The 24,946-nt window shown below is 44.7% G+C and overlaps 1 protein-coding gene across 2 annotated transcripts in view; it reads left to right on the top strand.

Annotated features, from left to right (window-relative positions):
• The first annotated feature begins 225 nt into the window (after nt 1-225).
• The window catches only part of BBS4 (Bardet-Biedl syndrome 4), a 50,629-nt gene continuing 25,908 nt past the window's right edge, over nt 226-24,946 (top strand). For both annotated transcript variants that reach the window (XM_067305629.1, XM_067305630.1), the window contains exons 1-4: nt 226-283; nt 3,016-3,067; nt 20,218-20,297; nt 24,565-24,628. In XM_067305629.1, the coding sequence (XP_067161730.1) occupies nt 260-283; nt 3,016-3,067; nt 20,218-20,297; nt 24,565-24,628 (220 nt within the window). In that variant the 5' untranslated portion in view covers nt 226-259. The remainder of the gene's footprint in view (nt 284-3,015; nt 3,068-20,217; nt 20,298-24,564; nt 24,629-24,946) is intronic.

Genomic DNA, 24,946 nt, shown 5'->3' with positions numbered 1-24,946 from the left:
CATTTCCTGCGGCCGAGCCGGGCCGGGCCGGGCCTCGCCGCCATCACGGGGCCGCCCCTCCCCCTCCACCAGGGGGCGCGGGCGGGCGAGGCCCCGGGGCTCCCGCCGCCGTCTTCCCGTCGGCCGCGGCAGGTGCCGGTTTGGCAGCTCACTTCCGCTACGCTCTCCTCCTCTATGGTTCTCCCTGCCCCCGCTGCCGGAAGCTCTTCCGGGTCGGCCGGTAACCGTGGCAACGGGGAGCTTCGCGCGGCCGGACGCCATGGCGGAGCTGCAGGCCGAGCCGGTGAGGGACCCGGCCCGGGGGTGCGGGCGCGGGCCGGGCCGGGGCCTGGGTCTGGGTCTCCGCTGCTCCCGCTGTCGCTGGGGCCGCCCGGGCCTCCCCTGGGGCCGGCTCGGCTCCCGCGGGAAGGCGGGCGGCGGAGGCGCTGCGGGGCCTGGCGCCGTTTCGCCGCCCGCCCGCCCCTGGCGAGAGCTGTGCGGCGCGGGAGAGCGGGCGGGAGCCGCGGGGCTGCCCGAGGGAGCCCCTGCGCCGCCTTAGTGCGGCTGCTACGGCTCTGAAACCGGTGCGGGAGAGGAAGGGGTCGAACGATTTATGTTCGTGTTCTGAATTTTATTTCGGAGCTGTTCTTAAAAAATGAGTTGTTATCTTTGGACGTTGAGCAACCAAAGCGTAACGGAAACTGAGTCTTCTTCTAACTTTCACTGGGCTAAATGCAGCCTTGTCACCTGTAGCCTTGCTTTCCCTCGCTGCCCCCAGGGCATCTGTAATGACCGATTGCTAGTTTGCTAGTTCAGCCCTGCCAATGACGTTGTCGGATCAAGCAGAATTGGAGAAACTTGTATTCAGGCATTAATATAGTATGAAATTCCTTGAGGAGACCTGTATTAAGACCTAAAAGGGAAGTTTAAGAATGTGTGATGGGCGTGATGGAGTACATTTACTCTGTGTTCATTATTATACACTTATTGTACTGACTATAAAATATATATTAAATGTTATGTAAATGTCATAGTGGGTTCTCTCACTGAATCCAAGCCTTTCTTTAAGTACACACAGATCACTTTCTTCCATGTCTCAGGGCTCTTGCAAAATTGTCTTCATTCCCCCTGCTGAGCAGGCAGTATCGTGCAATTTGATTCCTTATTGTCAAAAGCTCTTCAAGAAACTAAATGGTCTTGGAGTAAGAGAAGTGCTCTCATGGATAAATATCTTATTAAAAGGTGAGGTGCAGAGGGAAGGAATAAATGCTCATTTTTGTGGTGGGGAGAGGTCATCAGTGGGGTCTTACAAGGATCTGTACAGGCACTGTGTTTGGTGTATCTACAAATGATCTGGACAAAAGGATGACTAGTAAATTATTCAGGATAATAAAGGTGAGAAATAACTATGAGAAACTACAGAGAAATCTAACAGTGTTGAGTGACAGGGCATAGAATGGCGGTGATGTGTGTAAGTTAAAAAAAAAAAAAAGCAATATGTCAAAAAATGATGGGCTCTTAGCTGGGTATTGCTGCTTAGGAACACAATCCTGGAGTTGGGTGTTTCTGCAAAAATATCAACTCTGCATTTCTTGTTAGCAATCAAAAGAACAAATAAAATGTTAGAAATCGTGAGGAAACAAAACCGGCAAAAGTCTCTACGCTGCTGTATGCCTCAGGGGTATTCCCATGTCTTGAATATTGTACGCAGTTCTGCTCTTCCCAACCTCATTTAAAAAAAAAAAAAAAGGTGTGGGGGAGTGGAGCTAGAAAACATTCCTCAAACATTGCAAGGAATGACTAGGTGGACTGGCTCTCCAGCATGAAAAATTGTTTATTAAGGAGGGGAGAGGTGACACAGGTCTATAAAATCCTGCACAGCGTGGGGAAGTGGAGTGAGAGATGCCTCTTCCACCGTGAGAGCTGGAGGACAGAGAAAGAGAAGATCCCCTTGTGTAATCGTGTTCTCTCTTCTGTGAATGCTTGCTTTTGCTGACTAGACAGCCTGAGTTCTAAGGACAAGCAAAAGGATGCCGTGAGCTGTATAAAATGCATCTTTCTTCCATGAACTAGTTACCTGCTTGTCTGTGAGATCTGCTTTGGGCAGTATTTGTAGGCTGAGGTTTGTTGCCTTCCATGGAACGGGACTTTGCTGTGCTCACTCGCGTACAGGCGCTGATGGCTTTCTGAAAGTGCTTCTTTTTGGCTGTATTCAGGGGCAAAAGTCTGGCCTACGTGTGCCTTGGTTTTGCTCCCCATATTCTAAAATATATATTCGGTTTCTGTAAAAAGACCGCAGCTTCACTAAGGCGGAGTAATTCAGCTTGTTGTCGAAAACAGTGGGAGTGGGTGTTAGAAGTGATCAAATACATTGAGAATGCACCCGCTTTCAGGCAGTGCTCTAGGAAAAGGGCGCTTGCCTCTTTCTCGTGAATGGGTGACCTCCCACAGTATTTATTTCTTCATCAAGAAAAGGCAGAATGCTGCATATTGAATTAGGTCATCTCACCCCAAAACAAATCCGATCAGTGATGACCCAAAAATCATTTTGATGTGAACTGTAAAACTGAATTTCCTGAAGCAAATGTCTTTCAGTTACAGTCAGTACAGAGACTATCCATCCTCTTCATTCTCTTTCCCCGGGAACCACTTTGTTGTAATTATGAATATCTTATACAGGAAAATGTCAAAAGCATTTATTACGATTTTTAAATAGCATTTTAAATGCTTGAGATTTTGGTTTTTAAAATGTAACGATCACTTTCTAGAATCCTAATAAATATCAGTGAACCTATAAAACAGGAAAGTACTCTAAAATGAGTGGGTTTATTTAATCTACACAGTGAACAGAAATCTCTACGTCGCTATGGCTAGGAAAGATTAGCGCTTGGTAGGGCAGAGTTTGTCTAGCAGAGATGTTGCTATTTTTATGCCCTCTTTTGGGGATTTGCCAGTTGTCCTTTCTGATTATTTTGTGGAATATTTCTTCAAGAACCTCTGCCTGGTGTATTTAACGATCTTCTTCTATCTTTTCAGGTTTCTTCATTGCCGGTGGCTACAGAACCTCCAAAATCCCGCTCCCAAAAAGGTTTGTTTTAAGATATGGTTATGATCGTGTTTCTTGGGCAGGTGGATTTTAAGATTGCTTTATAGCGTGTGCGGCTGTCTAGTAAGAAATTAATGATCACGGAGAAATGATGAGAATATCTAGACTGTAAGTTACTGAGTACCAGGACTTTTTTCTAGGGTCTGTTGATCACTAGCTCAGTGGAGCCATAATCTACTGCTGGTGAACTTACTATATACCTCTGGCCTGCATCATGTTTGCTTGTAAGATAATATAATATAAGAGACTATTTTATTATGTACATACTTTTTGGGCTGCTAATGAGTTTGATATTCACCTTCTTGAATAATAAAAGGGGTTTCCTCATTTCAGGTTCTGTAGATACTTGAATTCTTCAGAATAATGTCTTGCTATAAAAATGATCTTGCAAAGCTGTGGAATCATCATGTCTCATTGATTTTCATGTCACATTTTCCAAGTTTTGAAGTGAAAGGGATGTGCAAGTGAGATCAAACCTGTCTCTTCAGGTTTTAACTGGTTTTAACTGTAGTTTGCTTGTTTTTCATTCTGAAAGTGAGAGATAATTAACTCAGAGCTGTTGCTTTGAAATCTTGGTTGAATCTGAACTGGAACAGTAACAACTTCAGTTATTCAGTTCAAAATGTTTGATGAAAGCCTGATGGTCTACCTCAACCCCCGTGTGGGTCTGCAGAACGGTTTGATGTTGCAGTCTCTCCTTTCCCCTCTTCCTTCGCTCCTGTCCCGCATCTTGCAAGGGTGTGCACGGTGGGCGTTTCCTTCTCTGCAGTTCTGAGCTGTGCTCCACCAGTGTTCCTACTAAGGATCTGTTCATTGTAGGGACTTCTGTGCCTGCCTAAGGTGAGGTTTGTTTTTGTGGATTTTCCTTCCCCCTTTAGTGTACAAAGGGTCCCATCATCCCAGATTACGATTAACAGGGAACTCTGCGATGTTGTTACACCCTCAGCAAACTTGCATGCAAGTCAGAAGCAGTCCACGTTGTACCTTGCCTTTACTTCAGGAAGCCTCGCTTAAGGAGCCCTGCACTTTGGACTTCTGCCCTTGCATGCGGGGTTTGCCTGTCAGAGCACTCCCTGTGAGGAGCTCTCATATATTCCTGAATCCCTCAGGATGGAGACTGCCCTGGTGATACTTGCCTTTTCGGGGGGAGGTCAGGCTAACATCACATGGTCCTGATTCCTGGCAGCAGAATTCCGGCTCTTGAGCAGATTATTACTCTCTGAGAGACAATCTTTGAAGTTTCAGTAGACCTAAAGTTGTTAGCTCGCCCAAGTCTGAGCCTCTCTTGTACAGTGCCCAAAACTGAGGGGGAAAAGACTGCTACTAGCTTCAGGCCTGTACGCAAGTAAAAATAAAATCAAAGCTGACTTTCATCTCGACTGCCAACTCTTTTAGGGCAAGAATGGCTGTTACGATGGAACAAACAGCTTGGCTGTGGAGGCTCTGATTCACTGCTGAGTGAGATTGTTCATCTCCATCTTTTTCTATAAAGATTGTGACTCTGATCCATAGTAACCACCGCCTTATTCTGTCTTGTCACGCAAGTCACATCTATGATATTTGCACTGCCTGTGTGGGCTGGGAGGCTGCGTCTTCTCTCTGTTTTTACAGGACAGCATACACTTACAGTTCTCTAAATAAAACAGCTGTGAAGGGACCAGGCTGATGGTGTTTGCCAAGAGACAGACTATCACTCTAGTGCTCTTTCCTGGAGGGTTGAGGTCTATTAAATCAACTCTGCATAATTCATGAGTGAATGTAATAGCTGGAAAAGAAAGATGGGGCCATCAACCTTACAAACAAGGCAGCGGAGGTGTGCTGTATAGAAGCTGTCATGCCTCTGTCAGCTTGCTTGTTAAACTGTCAGTCAAGTGCCTTGCTGCTTTTAAGTGCGCACAATTTAATATTGATTGTTGGGGAAAATGAACCGCGGCACTTGCGACTTTCTTAATGGGACCGCTCGTACAGATACTGCCTGCTGTTTGACGAAGGGACGCGGCTTTACGGCTGCCGAGGAGGGCGTTTTGCCTTGGCAGCCCTGCACCCAAGCCGGCCAGTTCTTTAAAAAGGGGCACCAGCGCTCCTTCGGCTTCTAGGGAAGTGCTCGGAGGCTGGGTGACGGCTGTGCAGAAGCTCGGGTCTGCCTTTGTCTCCAGCCCGGACTCCTTCCCCTCCCTGGGTTTGGCACTGGCGTTTGCACAGCTGCGTGCCAGCTGGGAAACTCCGGTAACTGTGAACTCCCGTTATTCACCTCCCTGGGTTTCCCTTTCATAAGAACGTGACTGTTGATTTCAACAGGTAGCTCCAAACTAACTGTGGCAAGGAAAATAAATTCCCGCCTGTAACATTGGTAATCGCGTCAGGGTCTCTTAAGGCAAATTGAGGCAGCTTCTCTCCAGCACCTGGCACACCAGGTTGCTCTTCCACGAAACGCTCTCGAAGGCTTTGTGCTCGCCATTGACTGTTTTGGCTGTATTGCGTTTAGTGATAGATGATTTGAGCTGCCTGTTTGCTAGTCTCTGGAAAAGGAGGGCAGGAGCAAGATTTGTAATGGGAAGTGATGTACCAGTGTCCTTTGTGCGTGTGAATATGACATTGGGGACGTGGAAGAGGAGGGGAAAAGAGAAGAAGTGCTATCTGCTATGCTTTAGTGGAGGTTGGGGAAAAAGAATAGCATTTCTTCACTGTGAGAGGCTTCTCTCCTAGGACTTTACTGGAATTCCTTGATGAAGGTTCTCTTCTTTTAGTTTGGCTGAGGAGAATTGTGGTAAGATATAAGGAGCTAGAGAAATCCACAGCAATTCTGTTTGTATAGAAGAGAGCTGCTAAACTTCATGTAAAGTAACATTTTTAAACACTGAAAGGTAAATTCCTGTTTCAGCAATTTGCCTTTTTTGCTTGCATTTTATTTTCAAGTCGAATGCAAGGGAGATCCTGAAACCAACATTAGTGCGTCTGAATTCAGATCATGACGGCTCGGCTTTGTTTGTGCTGGGTAGAAGTAAGGTATTAAATTTACGTTTCTGAAAATGTGATCTTGAATTTGCTAAAAGCAATTTGCATGACAGAATACAAAAGCGAAGTTTTGCTGTTTATCCAGAAGAAAAGCCATGTTTTCAAGCAGTCTGAAGTGGGATGCAGATGATAATACGTTGAATATTGTTGAACTATAGAACTTGGAAATAGAGCGACTTCCCCTTGCTGTTGCATTGCTTTCCTCATGTTGATGTATGTTCGATGCTCTCCTGTAAGGCAAGAAAAACCAGAAACTTGGAGCCAGTATATAGCAAGCTGATTTTAGGACTCTTAAACAAGAATAACTTTTAGCGAAGAGAATTTGGTCTTGAATTAGCTGCTGTCAGGGCTGATCGGTCATGTAGCTCTTTGCTTGCGAACGGCTGAAAGGTGAGGATTTGAAAGAGCCTGTCTTGCAGGCAGGTCAGTCCGAAGGGGGAATGATGAGCGTTCAACAGGCGCATAGACGGTCGGGAGCCGATGGTGGCGGCGGCGGGGAGAGGCATTGCGTGCAGCCATCGGGTTAGAAATCTCTAAATCAAGCAATCTAAATTAAAGGGATCGGTAGGCAGCAAACCCCTCGGAGTGCCTCATAGCTGCACGCGGTGACAACCGTTATTCAGGAGCTGACACGTTAGGGGCGAAAACCATTCATTATTTTGTCCTTTGCCCCCCGTGGGGAGCGCGGCTCTGCAAGTCGATTCCCTTTGTTGCTATGTCGAGATCCATAACTCTCCCCGTGTTTTTTTTTTTTTTCCCCGAGCAATTGGTGGCAGAATAAAGGCAGCTCTGCTCCTTGAAGCAATGGGGAGGGAATATCAGCCTGCCGAGATAGGGTTTTAATCTCCCTGCTGCATTTTAAATTAATCAGATATTTTCCAAAATGCTTTCCTGGTTTTGAAGCGAAGGAGGCTGCCTCCCATCTCCCTACTTTCCTTTTGCCACGCAGTCCAGTCAAATCCGTTTATAGTAGCTGATAGTACTGTGGTAGAGAAGGCTTCTTCACCAGCTTATACTGTTGATTTTTATGGAACATAACTTGAATTTATTTCCCTTTATCATGAAAAAGGTCATCTGGAAAAGGAGGTTCTGGGCTTTCCTGTTAGACTTGTTCATAGGTGAACAGAACAATTTTAAATGCATTTTGATTTTTACGCAAATAATAGAGCCCAGCTTTTGCTGAGCTACAGTGATGGCTTTTTAATAAGAAGATAGAATCCTCAAAAATTTCTACCACAATAAGTACTAGATAGTAGATTAAAGTAGAGCACAACTGAGTTACTGGGAAAATTTAGGCTAGAAATCGTTTAGACTTTGAAGAAGCAGAATTCTGAATAGGAACCAGCTACCTTCTATGTTTACCCAAATAAGGATCGGGTAGATAATTTTCCAAGTGAAAATCTTCCCTCGTGAATTGTAAAAGCATTAGCAGGGATTAAGTGTTCTCCCCAGTCCTGGGCATCGGGATATTTTTTGGATACATTGTAGGTATGTTTGTCTAGTGTTTAAAGCAAGGAATTCCGCCTTGGATTAACTGCGGCCTTTGGCAAACTGCTTCAACTTTGTTTTTTTTCAGTTTATCAACCACAAGATTAGTCTAATATTCAGTGACAGTATTTGGATGCTGCTGACTTTCGTTAATGTTACGAAAATGTTTGGAGACATTAAAAGAACAATGCTATATAAATATATAGATTACAAAGCACTTCTCGGCCTGTCCCAGCGCTGCTAAAGGTAGTATTGAAGGGTGCAGACGAGATGTAAGAGCATACTAGTAAGGAGAAGTTTCGGGCCGCTCTCTGGTCACATCTGCCTGCTAGGTGTTTTAACACGCTCATCGCTTCGCATCAGAACATTTCCATAAAATAAACCAGGTGCCTGGACGTTTCAAGGCTTGTGAATCTTTGTCTTTTTTTATTTTTATTTTTTTTAGGTAAGTTCACTTCAGTCTTGGATGATTACCAGCGTGACTGGTGCAAATGTCTTGTGAGGCCGGGGTGGGTGGTTTGAAATGGGGAGATGAAGTTTGCTCTGTTTTTATTACGTTCTCCATTACTGCGACAAAGTAAGTTGCTGACCTAAGATTGGAATGATTGATGAGACTGGGGTATCAGTGATGAATGTGCAAGTACTCAGCGCCCCTCTGTAAGTAATAGCAACGTTCAATTAGATTTGGTTGTTGCAGGTAAGTAGATAATAGAAGTAGGGAAGCGTGTAATGTAAGAGTGTGGTTTAAAGCTGTGGTAATCAGAATATTCCTCCGTGTGGCTCAGAATTGCCACTCTTTCACCGCACGGAAACTTAAGTTTTGGACGGATGACAACTACATCGTATTTCACATCTTATCAGGGTGGTTTAATTTGTTTAATTGCATTTTGGAACGTTTGCAAGTGGTGCGTTTTATTCTTCTCCCGCTAAATCCCATGTCAATATTTAGCTCAAATACTGATAGTGCCCCCCTTTTTACATAGGTACTCATCTCTGAAGACAAGGATATAGTCTACGAGTTCAAATAAAAAATAATTGCACTTGCAGATCTGATGGGCGGCAAAGCTCCCTTTATCTGGTATTGGCTCTGCTTAGGGAGTGCTCACAAGGATGAGTAATCTTAAAATATGACTGTTAGATAATAAATAACCTTCAGATTGTGCAGAAGTCTTATGATCTGTTCTGCGAATGCATCTCAGTGCCTCGCCGGGTGGTTCCCGCTCTAGCAGATGAACCGCCGGGAATCCCTCCTGCTCCTGGAAGCATCCTAATGACTCGAGCACTCTGCAGCACAGCAACTTTCCAGCACCCTGAGGAGTGGATTCGGTGCACTGCAGCGCTGGTCATTTCTGAATTCCTAATACTTTTTTTTTTTTTTAATCAATATAAATCCATTCTTTGAGCCAGCTTCAAAGCTGCCTTTGAACTTGTGAGAGTGAAACTGCCTGAGAAATGCAGATAAAAAACAACCCCCTTGAATTAAATTAACTCATACTTCTAAGTGTGTTAAACAGAAAAGGTCTTTGTGGAAATGTCGGGTGGGGGGAGCAAACGCAGTTCCCGGTGTCTGTACGTGCTGCTCTCTTTCCATGCGGTCATGTTCAAGCCAGGTTTTTTAGCCCACTTGAACATAGAATCTTGTTAGAAGAAAGTGATTTCTAAATAATAGAGATTAGCTGGTAATTACATTCATGGTTTCATATGAGAATCTCATGTTTTCATCTCTGTGGAAAGTGGATAGTCCTGTTGTGTTTAATTTGTTCGGGATTTGATACAGAGGTTAGTTTTGAAAAGTCAGATTAAAAAAACTTAAATTACCCTTTTGGGCTAATCATATTGTAGCTATAATGTACTTACTACCTTTTTTCTGTCTAAAATAGTTTTTCCCTTAGATTTGTATGTCCTTCTTCACTTCTTCCTCTTCTCCCCACAGCAACGACCCAGTAATCTCTGCACCCTAAAGACTTTGCAAGCCTGGAAGCACTTAAGCGTGAATGTGCTAGTACAGCTCTGCCCTCTTGTGTGTGCACGTTAATATCTGTGGTTACGTGACCACGGGCTGTTTTTCAGATGCAGCGCAGTAGATATATCTTACTGTCAAGAATGGCATCGCTGTAAGACTTCAGCACTGACTTTTAAATCAGGAGGTTCATCGTTTTAGGTCTAGCCTTAACATCTTTTGGCAGTTGCCAGCCTATCTCGGCTTCCTCTCTGTAAAGATGAGGTTCCATATCTGCTTTTTAAGCCTGTTGCAAACGTAATTAAACAAGGACTGGAAAGTGCTATACAAATGTCACCTCCTGTAACAGCCATGTATAATCTGAGTATTTTTTGATCATTTGCTGTCAAGGAATATATCACACTGGATTAGGATGAGGAAGAGGGTGAAGTAGAGCAACCCAGCTTTAGAAGGGCTGACTGTACAATTGTAGCATGTTGGTTTAGTATCACATTACAGTTGGTGAATTTATTTTTGAGGTTCCTTAAAGACCCTTGATGCTAGGCAAGTTTCTTTGGTGTTTTAAAGCACTCAGCATGTTAGTCTCTGCCTGTTGGTGTACTGCTTACAGGTAAAATGGCATCTCCTTTTGTGATTTTTATTTATTTTTTATTGTATAAAAGTAGTAAGTAACAAATTCAGGAAGGGTGGATTCATTTTCCTGAATTTACATATCTCTGATTTAAACTTTAGATCTGAGCAGATTACTTGTGCTCCTCCTTTGATAAATGGAAAGCGCTACCTGGGTGCCATTGCTCTGACCTCTCCTAGCCACCTCCCTTCGGATGAGATGTGTCGTTCCTTGGGGATGCGTATTCCTCCTCCTTACTGTAAAAAGAGTCCAAGGCAAGTAACTCAGATGTCTCACTTTTCAGATGCCCAGGTTAGGGGAGATGCATCCCACTCAAGAATGTCGGAGTTCGTGTTGTCTGTGTGACTTTAACGCAAGCCCTTGAGTCTTCAGTGACGTAATTGCACATTGACTTTAGCCGAGCTCTCTGACATCCATCGCACGGGAATGATAGAAGTTGCTGAAAGAGGGCTCGCAGCTCAGGGAGGGCTTTTTTAATAAAGAATCTTGCCATTATTCAGTATATAGCCACAGGTCATGTTCTCTTCAGCTACCCAATCCCATAGATAAATTCTCTGATGCTGCAGCATTCTTCTACGTAGTACTCCAGCGCAGTGTATTAGATATTAAAGACTCTTGAGAGAATAACTGCTCTAACACTTTGTTTAGCAGGAAGAGTTGTGGGAAGTGAAAGTCAAAAGTAGGTACTAATTTTGGGTGCCCAACTTGTGGTTCTTGAGGGCTTGATTTTTAGAGTAGTTAACTGTGTGTTTTATAGCGCTTCCACGTCCAGAGCGCAGCTCCTGTTGCTCTCCCTTGCTTGAGGGAGCACGGTGAGATAGCAGGTCCCATGTCTTCCAAGCTGTGCAGGCAGAACGTGATGGATAGGCCTGTAGTGGCCACCTTGCAAAGCTTGGTTAGGTGATTTCCAGCATTAGGTAGGTGCTTTGTGACAGGAATCAGAGTGAGATTTCTTTTCTCGTGAGCAGTATCACACCCTCTTCCCAAAGAGGTCATTCATTCCTTTCTTTCCGGTTCTGTCCCCGTTGCCGCAGATGTTTTAAGCTGCGTAGCAGATGCCGCAAGAGTCCTGCGATTTAGTCACTGTACGTTTGTGATTCAGAACAATTTTAGTCACTGTCCAACCTTGATTCATTTTTATATTCATCGTTTGTAGGACGAGGCAGGGGACCTGGTGAAAATACTAGCGTGTTTTCCTGTAATTGTAGATGTGCTCGTGTAATTAAAGTCTGTAGCCTGAGACATATGTGCCAGAGGGAGAAGAGAAGGCTGCATGGGCAGATGCTCATTCTGGGACAGGCATCTGATGTGGAAAGCTTCATCCTGAGGCCATAAGCCTGGAAAAACTCTGCGTGTTCAGAAACAGGGTCTTGTAGTAGAAAGTGTTAGGCCGTTTGCAAGACCACCTACAAAACATCTATTTTTGCAGAGGATGAAATGAGGGTGGCTTTTAGGTATTATTTCCTGTTGAGTGGCAAGTTTCCAAAGCTGTCCCCGTCATAATTTTGTTTTGATTTAAATAGGATGGTTTTTCTTACAAAAGTCTTATAACGGTTTTAGTTTTAGTTTTCATTGCCAATATCTCGCACCATAGATAGGGAAAGACTAAGCCTACGCAGAGTTTAGACCAAAGCACGGATTAGACCGGAAATCGGGCAACCACCGATCGCGGGGAATTAATGAGAAGCTAATTAGGCAGGTTATTTTGGGAATGTCTGCAGGCAGTGCTGCTACTTTTGTGGGGGAAGTGTCTTCGATGCCTATTTTACTATGGAAGCAGACAGTGGGCATCAGCAGTTGCTATCTCAGAGCTCCTGGGCTGTTTAGATGCCAGTTTGTTGAGAAGCCTCCTGTAACGGCCTCTTCTACCTCCCAGTGAATCCCAGTGGGAATGGTTGTGCAAACCAGCACCTTTCTTTCTAGATTAGCTTGAATTTAAGGACAGAAATGGCAGAGACTGTTTGAGACGCTCCTTTTTCTTAGGTTCAGATTACAGCTCTGCCCAGCAGCCAGCGCCGTCAGCGGAAATTGGCTCACGCCGAGGAAGCAGACTTGTGCGTTCGGCTTTCGAGGTAAAGAAAGGCGACCATCCTTTTTAAAATTTGTCTTTTAAAGAGTGTGTTTGTTACTCAATTCCACCCCGGTGCTGTTCGCTCTTTGAATCAAAGAGCCTCATCGGTACGACGCAAAATACGGTGTCTGCGCTTAGGTCCGGGATGCTCCCCATCGCTGGGAAACCCGCCCGGGCTGCTGCGCTGTGAAGTCCCAGGTGGGCGCACATACACGGTTATTTCTAGATCTTCCCGCTTTACCTCCAAGGGGTTAAACTCAAGGAACGTGTGCTATAAAACATTTATACCAAGTAATCGCTGGAGGTATTTGTCACATACAAATAAAAGCATTTCTACTTGGAGTAACTCAGAAGTTTAAAAGTCTTAAATCAGGCAAGCTAGCGCCGTCGGGGATGATAACTCTTTAAGATTTATGCGGCGTATGCTAACAACACAAAATGCCCGTTGTTGCTGGTTTTTCTAGCCTATGAAGCAGATTTGAGCTGCGGTTTTCGGCCCGGAGAGCTCTTCCTTTTAGTTTTGGCGTATTTTCCTGTAGGGGGAGGTGCAGAGTCAGGAATGCTGCCTTTTTGTTTAAACGTGCTCCTGTTCTTCAGCCTCCCTCCAGTTTTCTCTGTGTTACAGTGAAGCTATTAATACATGGTAGTAGGATCACAGCTAGGAATTATGGCTTTCTTGCCAGCGTCAGAATCGTGTATGATGAGCTTTATTAACCCCAGCTGACTGTAAATAACTAGCAACCATACAGGTTTACTGCTTGATTTAAAGGCGTTCCAGCAGCAATTTGCAAAAGCAAAAACAGGGGGAAGGGGATTAAACAGAGAGAAGGGCTACAGCTGCCGGTGGAGAGGGCTGTAAAAAGCTCTCCTTTTTTCCCTGTTGTTTATATGCATTTTTCATGTGTTTGTGTACACAGACACCTGTATTCTCATGTACGTATGCATATATATAGATACACACACGCAATGAGTGACGTACAGCATAAACGATCTCCTCCGGGTGGCTATATTTGGAGGTTTTTTCCATCGTTATTGAGTTCTGACTACATTATGTCTCCATTTATGCTGTCTTCAGACTCCAGAGATGGATCTGGGTGTGTGAACGACAATGTTCCTATAGTAGCTTTCTTTCAAAGCTGTAACGTATTTGTGGTGTTCCACGCTCCATAAAAGCCTTTGGGTGTCTGAATAAGGAAGAGCATTTCGTGTTAAATTTGTCCGTGCGCCTGCCTAGCTAGGGATTCGTAGAACGCTTCACTGCTATCAAAGCAGTCGGTTGGGTTTAAATCTAGAAATCCTGATATTAGAGCTTAAAAATGCTTTCTGTTCAGTATTCATACTTTATTTGGGAAAATGCAATTCCCTGGCAGCGCTGCATTGCGTTATAGTAACTATTTGGGTTTGTGCCTTATTAGTTTAATATTATTTTTATTTAGAAGACGCTCGTTACCTCTGCTTCACTGTTTTTACAAGCGCTCGCTCAATTCCTCGCGTTGGCAGCTTCTGAAGCTCGAGGCAAAAAGGAAACGTGCGCAGCTGGTTTCATCCTCGCCTTTCCCTTCCTATCAATATTTAAGTAAATACGGCTGTGAAAGCAACAAGCTGCGTTTTGGACTGTAACCACTGCTATGGCCGGTAGTAAACCTTCCCCGAAACCACGGCCCAGTGCCTAAGCAAAGGTAAGATCAGAGCGAGCGAGAGCCTCTGCTTTGCTCCGGGTTTTCCTACCTGTTCGTTTTGTGCAGCGCCCGGGTGCCATGGTGACAAGCGCTGCAGGAGAGGTGGAAATAGTGCTGGGGCCAAGGTCAGATCTGGCTCTTGTTCACCGCTCCACAAGTGGGAATAACTGTAACCCTGGCAATAACCAAGTATCTCAAGGAGAGCGGATTCACAGTCGAGAGGCGCGTTGGGGACGCTGGGGCTGAGGCACGCTCACGTGTTGCCTCTCTAATGTTGTTCCTGTGTGGTTAAGTGGGGCCTCGGGGCCCAAAACCGCTTGGATGGCCTCCTCCAGCAGCAGGTGAGTTGTCATTAGGCCGTTGTTTTCTGCAAAGCCGACGGCCAGGATTAGTTTAAAAGAGGAAATGAATCTCAAAGAGCTGTTTCTGTGTGTTAGAGTGAGCCTTGGACTCTCCGGTGCTGATAACTTGGCTCCCTCTTGGCTTCCCCACACTCCCTCTTTGGTAGGTGTTTTGGGGCCAAGATGTGCTTCGCCAAGTTCTTCTTTGGTGCATTAGTCTGTTGGTCTGTTGGTATTAAAATGCTGTAACAGTGAGAGATTTGGGTCATAGTCTCTGCTTTTTTTGTTAATTTTGAACACGCTTGTGTGTTTGAATGCTTTCTTAAGATTGACTTGTTTTACACCATATAATTTTAAATTAGGATTTGGAAAGGGATAGTTGAGTCAGGATCCAAACTAGGCCTGTCGGATAATCTTACCCACATATATGGTGCCTGCTACGGTGGATCCAGAGCATGGCTCCTGGATGCTGCTGCAGAATAAAAAACCCTTTCTTTTGATTATTTTCCTGAAGTTTTGCTTCCCTTCCCTCCCTTTGTGCTGTATGTTCGGAATGTTTTGGGGTTTTATGGATTTTGATGGCACGGCACGTTCTTCATTCTGCCTTCTTGAGTCTTTTGTGTCTCCGCCTCTCCTCGCGGGTCCTCTGGCCACTCTTGCTCAGGTCACCGGAGGTTGGGTTTCAAAGCTGACCCGGAGGGATGGGGAGCGACCTGGGGCTAAAGCTGTCAAATACCTGGAGGTGGTGGGAGAGCTGGGCGTCGCAGGTGAGGCTCCGGCCGGCCTTTGCTCTGATAAGGCTGACAGCTGGGAATTTGAGATCCTTTTGCGAGACCCCCGTCAGGAGAGCCGTTAGCGGATCTGTGCTTTCCGCGGGAGCAGGGCCGGGGTGCTCCGGGCAGCTGGCAGCGTGCACGATGGGGGACATAAGGCTTTCTGATGGCCACGGCTTTGCCGTTAAGCTGAAGTCCCGTTTGCTCTGGCTGTGCCTACAGCGCACGTGGTCTCCTTGCACCTGGCAGCGTTTTGGGGAGGATGGCTTTTGCTCAAGCAAGCGTTTTTTCCCCCTGAAATTTGATAGGAGCCTTCCAGGCTCCCCCCTACCCCCCCTTACACTCCAACAGCTTCAAAACCCTTTTATTAAATCTAAAAAGCACTGTGCAATAGATCGTTATAATCGCTATAATTACCCAATGTGAAGATACAAGCACAAAATAATTTCCTTGGGAGGTTTTCACAAAAGGGAATACTTCTGATTTATTTTATTTTATTTTATTTTTTTTCCCCAGTCCTTTGAGAAAATCTCTAATAGGATGAATACAGTGAAGAGCGATGATAGGGCAGCAGAGATACAAACCTGATGATCTTACTCCCATTCTGGCGGGGTTTCCACTCCGGTGACTTCCTTAAAGGGCCATTGTCAGAAAGAAAAATCACATTGCTGGAAGCGGGTTGTGCAATCAATCACTGGCCGGCGCAAAAGTGGTGGATCAGATGGATTCCCTTCTGAATTCAATCAAAACACTTCAAAGAAGCGGGCATGTCTCTTGACTGAGGTATTTAATCATATACTTGGTGCCTAGCTCCCTGTCACACTTGCTTAATGAGACTAGACTTTTGTAATCCCAGAAAAGAGAGGCCAAAAGATAATTATGCACGCTCCAGACCCTTCTTACTGCAGATATCAAGTTTTTGGATAATTGCATTTTCTTGGACTGGGCCTTGAGCAGATAGATTCACAGAAAATAATTTGATTTTTGTTTTTTTCCCCCCCCCACTGCTAGAAGGTATGAACCACTAGCTTTTGAAGCGGTGGTGCCTGTATCCCTGCAGATGCTGGATCATTTGTGAGGGGTCTGCAGAAGGTGACAAAACCAAGCAGGTTTTCATATGCTACGCTGCGGTTGCGTAGGAGGAACTTCTGATGGTCCATGCCTCGAGAAAGGTGAAAAATTGCAGTGCAGGCAGCTTGCGAAAACTGATGCATGTGCTCTGCTCCTCCCGGGGAGGCCAAACTCAGCCAGTTCAGGTCCTTTAGAGAGGGACGAAATGTTTCCTGCCCTTGCTCTGCGGTCAGAGGCTGGAGTAGCTGGGGGTCTGCGTTTCCCTTTGCTTCAGAGCGTGCACAGGACAAGCCCTGCTGCCTGGCTGGGGAGCAAACGTAACGAAGGCAAATGAGAGAAAAGGAAGGATGGCACGGCTTTTGGGGAAAACCGAAATGCAAATTAAAATGGCTGTGGAGGAACGCACGACTTAATTACATTCAGTCTTTTTGCCTCTGAAAAGAATAGAGAGTCCTGTAATAGTCCTTTGCCACCCACACCCCTTTTGGGGGGTCAGAGCAATTCCTGTGTCTCCTGCAGTATGAATTTCTTCACAGTTTCTTTGTCCTTCCTCCCTTCTCTGTCCTCTGAAGGCTCCGCACCAGACTCGGCTCATGATGTTCATGCTGGATTTCTTCAGAGCAGGGGTCAAACTGTTTATGTTTCCTTTCTTGGTGGTCTCCCCAGGTCGATTCTACTTTCTGCTGTGAATTTTTGTGTTTGTTTTGTGTGCAGATCACTTGATATCTAAAAATGGGTCTAGATACCTTTTGATAAAGGCATGAAGTATTTTAATCTGCCTGTTTTTACTCTTTTCCAGCCTTGCTGCTAAAACCAATTTGATGTTCATCTTTATTAAAAAAAAAAAAAAAAAAAAAAAGGAGGAATGTTTAAAAAAACCAGCTGATGTTTTCTCGGTCAGGTTTGTTGCTATTTTCAAACCAGTTTTAGGGGAGTAAAAGCTCCAGTGTTTTCTCAATTTAGGATTAGCTCAGTGAATGGCCAGGGAAGCCACACTCGCTTATCTCGGCAGCTGCGTGTGAACGCCGCTCTCCTCTGGGTCGCGCGGTGGTTTTGTTTTCTCTCTGTTTTATCTCCAGACCAGCTCGGTTAGATAACTCTCCTAGGTTTTTGCAGCCTCTGGACCGCAAGGCAGATACTGTCTGTGAAATGTAGATGTCGAGCGAGTGTCCGTCGTCTCCTTTCCTTTCCGTTGCCGCTCATTTCTCTGCAGCGGGTCACTAATGAGAAGAAATGACAGTGACAGCAAACGCTGCTGTGTCTCGTGCCTGGCTATGCCATAGGCGTTTGAGACGGGCTCTGCTAAACTGATCCGACTTACCCTCAAATCCACTATAAAAATGTGTTTGTTTGCAGATGGCATTATCCTCCTCTTTGGTCTCCGCTGGGTTTTTTTCAAAGCTATAGCGTTTATATGCGGGATCAACTACAGCTCAGTACTCTGTTCAGTGTTCATCCTGACATTCAGCGTTTTTGTCCCCAGATTGGGGGAACGTTGCTTGGTTCTTCCTTCCCGGCAGCGTCCTCAGCAGGAGCTTCCATAGCGTAGGAGTGGAATATAGTGTCCCTTCAGTCGCAGAGTCATGAAACACCGCTTTCCTTCCAGAATTATCCAGGAGATCTTCCAGCCACTTGTTGATGTAGCCCAAAAGGTTCGTGCGTGCTTTAACGCAATTTGGCCTTTCCCATCTTGGCTGAGAACATACGCCAGCCAGCTAGCTCTCTTATATATTTTTTTAAGGTTTAACGGCACTCTTTTTCCTACTTTTCACCTCTCGATAAGACTTGCACTAAAGTTCATATCAGGTTTGAGACCAGGTACATGGATCCATCTGGAAGGTCTTCTGATTCCTCCCAATTTAAAACGACTTTCATTGCTTGTAATGATATAGGATTTTAATATTTTAAGCAGTATTACTAGGCAGCATTGTTTGAATGGCACCAAATTGACAAATTTTGCTATAGTGTTGACTGTAATTGAAATCTTGGTGATCATATAGGATTTACAATGTCTACACTTAAATCCCTGCTTACATGAGAACGTAAGACGAGCTCTAGTGGATCCATCGGTTCAGTATTTTGTATTGGACAGTGGCAGGCGGAGGTAGCAGGCAGAGGGGCATACGAGTTCATGCTGCAGCTCATTTCTAGGATCTGTAATTGCTGTATTTGTTCTAGGAGAAGAAAGTTCTGTCAAATCCTGGCACCCGTAAGAACTTGCACAGGGAAGTCATTATAAATGTGTAAATGAATTAGGTAACCCCTGATGGACTCCAGAACCGTAGCCCTCCAGACTCATGATGAAATAGTGTTTTGTCAATCAATTCATAGCTATTTAGGTAGCGCTTTTAACTCTTCCCTTGCAGTGAAACCATGGAGAAGGTGAAAGGGAAAACAGAATGTCATCGGAAATCAAGTTAATCTGATCTGGGAACACGGATATTAAAATGCTTTAATTGGAGTAGAGCAGAATTTGAGAACATTTGGATCCCGAATCTTTGCATTTCCATGAGTTTAACATATTTGAATTACTTCTTTGTTTGGGTTCAGATTTTTCTGCTTGTTTTGGGGGGAGTAGTTAAACCATCTTTATAAGGTATTTGAACTTACATTGCTGCTGTGTACACTTAAATCTCAACTCCATCCCAGTATAAATCTGGGTGGGTATTATAGACTACAAAGGCAAAATGGCTTTTAAATATTTTTTTTTCAGCTGCGATTTCTTAAAGTAGCTTTAGCACCAGCCAGATGAATTTTAGCTATTTTTAAGCACTCTCATTGATACTGTAGTGGGATAATTGTGGAGAAAAACCTGGCGTGCTTGAGCGATGTGTGTTTGCTACTAGCTGCAGGTGCCATCCTCACGGGATTCAGGTTCAGAGTTCCTAAAAGATGATAATATTTTGCAGCGGTAAGGTCTCCTGCCACGATTCAGCCCTCGCTGCCGCAGAGTTTCATCTTTCTGAGATCCGATCTTGACCTGCGCCGCAGGCTGTCGGCGGAGACTAGGGACCATTTAAAATAATAGCTGGTGTTACGGGTTCCTGGAAGTCAAGCGTGCGCCCGCGTTTCACCGCGAGGCAGCGGGTTGTGGGGGCTGGGAGCGGGCGGCCGGGTGCTGCATCCTAATCGCTGCTCCCGCAACGAGCTTTGCCTTGCTCTGCTTCTGCACTTCTGTCATAATATTGACTTGCAAACATATAGCTTTTTTGCCGGTTGCTATGGTTTCCCCACGGCTACCGGCAGCTGAACTGTAGAAACGAGTAACGAGCAATACATTTCAAGCCTTAATGAAATGCACAGCAGTGTGTTAAACTTTTAAACCCAACGTGAATATCACCAAGCAACATCCATTCGTGATTTGCCGTAATTACTGCTGCAAGCTCCTTACAGCTGAAATACTGGAGCACAAGTCTTTCTCCTCCACTACATCAAATACATTTTTCTGCCAGTAGCTTCACAGTATCTCAGGCCTGTGATATTTCATCATCCCTTCACCGTTTCAAAGAACTACGATTGACCTCTTTAAATTATTCACACCTTCCCTTGTGGTTTCAGAAAAGCAACATCTCCAAAATCTCCTCTTGTGTGTAATACCTATCTCCTTCTCTCTCACTCCCAGAAACTTCTTTTAAAGAGGTTTGATTCTTCTGTCCTGGTTACAAAATGTGAATCCAACTCATTTCCTCCAAGCTGCTGCTTGCATATCTGGAAGATCTAATCCCATCAAAGCAGCATTAGTGTTGAATTAAAATGTTTGCGTGGTCAATGTGTTGGTGCTGTTTGCCCCAGTGACTGCACCAGAAGGAACAGATGCCTCAAGTTGTTCAAAGTAGTAGTTTTCTGTTTCCTATTAAGAGGTCTTATTTGGTGTCTCTGTCTCGAGCAATGCATTTTTATCCATCAGTTTGAAATGCCTCCTTGTACAAGGAAGCGGGCACTAATGATACAGCCATTCTCCAGGCTCCAGGCCTGATGAGTGCAATTGCAGTTCTTGAATTAGTTGCATTGTGCTTGGCAGTTTAGAAAATCTGTGCGTGCTGTGCACAGTTTCTCCGCTGACCATTCTGATTTAGTGTGTTCTGCTAATATTTTACATGTAGTGCCGGAGTTACCAATCCTAGAGAGAAAAAACTGGTTGATCTATCTGCTCTACGTTCGCAAAGACTATGACGCCTGTAAGGTAAGAGCTACTTTTGAGACTTGGCTTTAGGAAATATTTTGAGGAAGTTATGAAATGACATACAAACCAGATCTAGCTGTGCTGTGCACCACGTACCTTGACCGTACCGTGATCATCTCCTCTGCGCTGAGCACTGCCAACAGAAGGCTATGGTGTCATTAGAACTTCTCCTTTCCCCAGAAATCTCTGCATGTCCAACACAATGTCCCTAGCTTGAAGTTAGGCTGAGTCCTAACCACGCTTTTTGCTGGCTTCTCTTGGAATAAGGGGACCAAGAGAAGATGCAACTAAAATAAGAGTCAAAACAACTTTAATTTTCTCAAATTCTCAGCAACATTCAGGACTCAAACTTGCAATTCTCTAGAGCTACCAGTGAGCTCTTTATTTCTTTAGAAGTAGAAAAAAATCAAAAGAATTGCAAACCTCTCTTGTTCCAGCTGACAAAATAGGGTCTTCCCAACTGATTGTAACTCAGTTTCATAGTTCAGAGTCTCTCAATGGTGCTACAGAGACGCTATGAAAAACACTTCAGTTGAGTAAAACATTTTTATACCAAGTGTGAGAAAAGGTCTTGGCTTTGCCTGAATGAGATTTGTTCATTTTACACATGATACATTGCACCCTTTGATTTCTCCTGGTTTTGGAGGATACCTTGGAAGTGGTTGTTGATTGGGAGCTGTAATGGTGAGTGAACTAAGGAAGTGGCAAACCTGTTAAACAGTATGTTTTCCTGATAAAATGCACATAAGTTATTAAAGGTGATCTGCCAGTGGGCAGGAGGAGGGGAAGAAGAGTTACCTTCCTGGTTCTGTAATGTGCCAAGAAGATCCAAAAGGATTATTTTCCTTCTGAAACACCAGGTTTGGTCAGGACTTGTCTTGTCTCTCGTTGTTGGAAAATTCCTGGGGCTGCTTAGGAAAGTGGCAGGGCAGAGGAAATTCATTTAGGTCTTTAATTAATGGAGCTGGAGGGTAGTATCCTTAGCAGAGCAATTTCCTCTCAGGTCTTGGTTTAAATAGACATAAACAAAAGTTATAATTAGCAGTCTAAATAGAAAATTGCTTCCATTTTCTGTTGATATGTCTGCATCTCCTCGGTCTCTCATTTTGTGAATTTACTGGTTTTGTGATTAGATGTAGAATCCTGGAGTGCAGAAAAGATACACAGTTCGGGAAAACAGAAGATAACCAAGTGCATGATGTAAAGGGAACATTGACCTCTCCAGGTCTTTATTAGTCACTAAAGGAAGCAGAAAAGGGTTAAAAAAAAAGAAAGCTAGAGAATACAGCTAATACTCTTTTCCTTGGCAGGCCAGCTTTGCAGCAGTAGCTGTCAAGCTTAAAGGCTCTAATAGGCAGCAAAACCTTTCCCCATGGCTCACAAAACTGCCTTTGCAGTGACCTTGGCAGAGTTTGGCACCAGACCCGTAGCTTGTAAAGGACTCCCCCGTCCTTTTGCACAGATGTTATGCAGGTGTGCGCAGAGGCCTGGACTCGTCCCCGGGAAGACAGGATCGTAAACATCCCAGGATCCTTCTTCAGTCACTGCGGAGCGGTAGCACGTCTGAAAGGCAGTTCGGAGCTTAGGTGGGCTGAGCTGCCCTCTGCTAGTCTCTGTCTCTCTACTCCCTGATGTTATGCATGGTCGCAAAGCTAACTTGCATGCCTCCCAGGTGCTTGCCCTTGGCATGTCCAAATGTGCTATTTGGGGGCTAATACCTTCCAAATGAAAGAGGGGTTTCCGCTCTCCCCGATGACTTAAATTTCTGTAAACTCATTGATTTTGGTATAGTTTGGACATTCCTTAAAATCCATCGCTGCTCTTTAAACTTGGCTAAGAAGTGAGTGACCTCAGTTGTGTTGGGCCCCCTTTTCTGCTCCCTGCTTTGGTGTGCCTCTCTCTAACACGGTTTTTAAAAGTTCCCATGTTTATCCGTGATGTAAAAGGCCACGAAAGACCTACTTGCTTATTAACCTTAGCTCCCCCAAGTGAACGGGTTAAATTACAACTTTCACAGTCCTGCTTCCAGGTCTGTTTTGGTGTTGCCAAGCTTTCGACAGACGTTGCTGCTCTTTACGGCAGGAGAACGCTAACGCCGGCTGATTTGGATACCCTGCTACCCGGCAAGAGGCAGGGCAACCCCCCCCCCCCCCCCGAAGCCTGAGGCCGCAACACCCGCTGCCCCCTGGGGTAGGGGTGTGCCGGGAGGGCCAGACCCTGCTAAGCGGCGACTGGCACTCGGCTCTAACCGTTTGTCACAACAGAAATCCTCCGCTTCCATTACGCACGAGGAAGGAATTACTAAAATTACCAGATGCTTTTAATTAATTAAAATCACTTATTGTTGTTTGGGTTCCTGCCAGTACATCTAAATTCTGTCAGCAAGTTAAACAAACTTAGGAGGAAAAACTGGGATTCCAGATTTCTCAGCGCAAAGCCTTTTGCTGTGGGATTTTTTAGGGCTTAAAGAATTAATCAGATATCTCTAAAAGATAGCTCTCTGTTGCCCTCTCTTGCTCCGAGAGGCTGATATGGTATAGCTGGAACAATATAGGATATCCGTATTCCAAAGGTTTATTGTTTATGAACGTCTGATGATAACGTCTGCAAAGACTGAACTGTGGACTTGCAGAGGGACTCTAGTTAGGAGACTAACAGATATGGATCCAAGGGGAAGAGCAGCCTAGAGTTGTTCTTCCTTTTCCTTCCTCCGTTTAGTTTTCTTCTCGTGAGCGAGGATGCTCAGTGATGACTCTCCTTGCCATCACCCTGCGTTCCTTCCACCTGCTGTGTTTTAGGGTCAGTTTTCCTCCTTGTTTTCAGGTCCTTTCGTTTGCGTTTGGCTTGGAGGCAGGGGATACAGAGGACATACAAGTCGGAGGAGCGCCAGGTTATTGCTAGCCTGGAAGAACGCCTTCGTGTGCCCCCTCTGTCTCTGTTGAGCACAGGGGGAATCTCGGAGGAAGCAGAGATGATGTGCTTGATTCTTAGTCACAGTCCGCAGCCCCCCGAAGGTCCCTCTTTTTGACTGGTTTTATGATTTCACATCATGCGTGACTATGGAATATAGCCAGACTGCCCCCAGCACCCCAAACTGCCAGCTGCATGAGCGCAGCCAGCAAGAATTTCCATTCGCATCGTTCTTTTTCGTTCCCTTTCCCCGTACGCATCGTTTGTGCGTCGTGCTTTCCTTGACTCAGCTGCAGTTGCTCCGATTCAATTTATTTCTCCACAAAGGGCCTAGAGTAGATGTCCTTATCAGCACAGGATGCTTCCATAGATTCCTTGTGGCATTTTCCCCAGGTAATATCTAATTATCTTTGGTAATAGGAATGAACAGCAAAATACTAAAAGGGCTCTGGTATTCCTGGCCCGGTGCCCTTCACAAACCGTGATGAGTTTGCACTGTTACGTTCACCATTGCAGTTGTCTCATCCCCAGTCCGGTGCCTCTGTTATATGTGGGATTTATTTGTTTTTTCAGGCTTGACGTATTTTGTGAACTGGGCACTAAACGTGTATTTCATTCTGATCCATGCTCCCCTATCGTGGAAATATCCTCCCCTACCTTGGAGAGGCAATGAAAATATTCCTTTTTGAAAGAAGAGGGAAGAGGACATTTATGTTCCTCTGCCATTGCTAGGAACCAGAGCTGGTCACGTTATGGCAAAAACGTCATGTACTTAGTTGAGAAGTTGAAATCTGTAAATGAGTAAAATCTATTAATTCACACATATCTATACACCTGAAACTAGATCTCTTCTATTACCTTTGTTAAACTATTAAAAGTTTTACCACTTTTATAGAACTTTAATATAGTATATCGCAAAAACTAGCTACAAATTCTATATTAATATTGACTTTTCCGAGCACAAATTCTGGTTACATGAATGTCCTATTTGTCATGTCCCATGTGATACCATCTTTACTAGTCACATGAGGAAGAGCTTTGTCCATTAACATGTTGTAAGATGTTTGAATTCAGGTTGTTTTAGGGTGCTCTGCCCCGAGCATAGACACAGTACAGCTATATGTAGTAAAAAAAACACAAAAAATTCTGCAGAGCAATGTTGCAAAAGGCATTTGGTCAGTCAGAGATCAATTTTTCTTCCATAGGGATCACCCGTATTGAAATATCAGAGGGTTTTGTATTTTTCTGAAAACTGCCATGCTGCAGTTTAGTATGGGGGTAACAGTCCAGCAGCTAATTGGCGTTTTAGTGCCAAAAATTGCATTTGGTTTGTATTCTTTCTACTTCATCGTTTCAGGCGCTCATCAAAGAGCAACTCCAGGAGTCTCATGGAATGTGCGAATATGCAGTGTACGTTCAAGGTACGTTCGTGCGGCGTCTGAAAGTTGTTTGGGGGGTTTTGGCTACACCAAGTTCTTTCTGGTTTAAGACACAGTGAGCAATAAGGAGGGGGAACGACTGAAGGAAAAGGGTATAAAATGCATACGTAAAAAATACATTTTTGACATTTTTCTACTTGCTATGTCGAGTTTTGAAATTGAGGATTATCTCAGGGATATACAAATTAGATTTTCTGTTTTCTCTTTATTGATGAGTTTGTCTTCGGTTCGCCCTCAGACTAGGGACTCTTGGCCTTTCATGTGCTCATGTTTGATCAGATTGTGTTTGCATGCCGTGAA

This window comes from Apteryx mantelli, chromosome 15 (genome assembly GCF_036417845.1).
Source record: "Apteryx mantelli isolate bAptMan1 chromosome 15, bAptMan1.hap1, whole genome shotgun sequence".
In the NCBI taxonomy this organism is placed as follows: domain Eukaryota; kingdom Metazoa; phylum Chordata; class Aves; order Apterygiformes; family Apterygidae; genus Apteryx; species Apteryx mantelli.
Note: the sequence above shows the minus strand (reverse complement) of the source record. Positions and strands in the feature narration are given on the sequence as shown.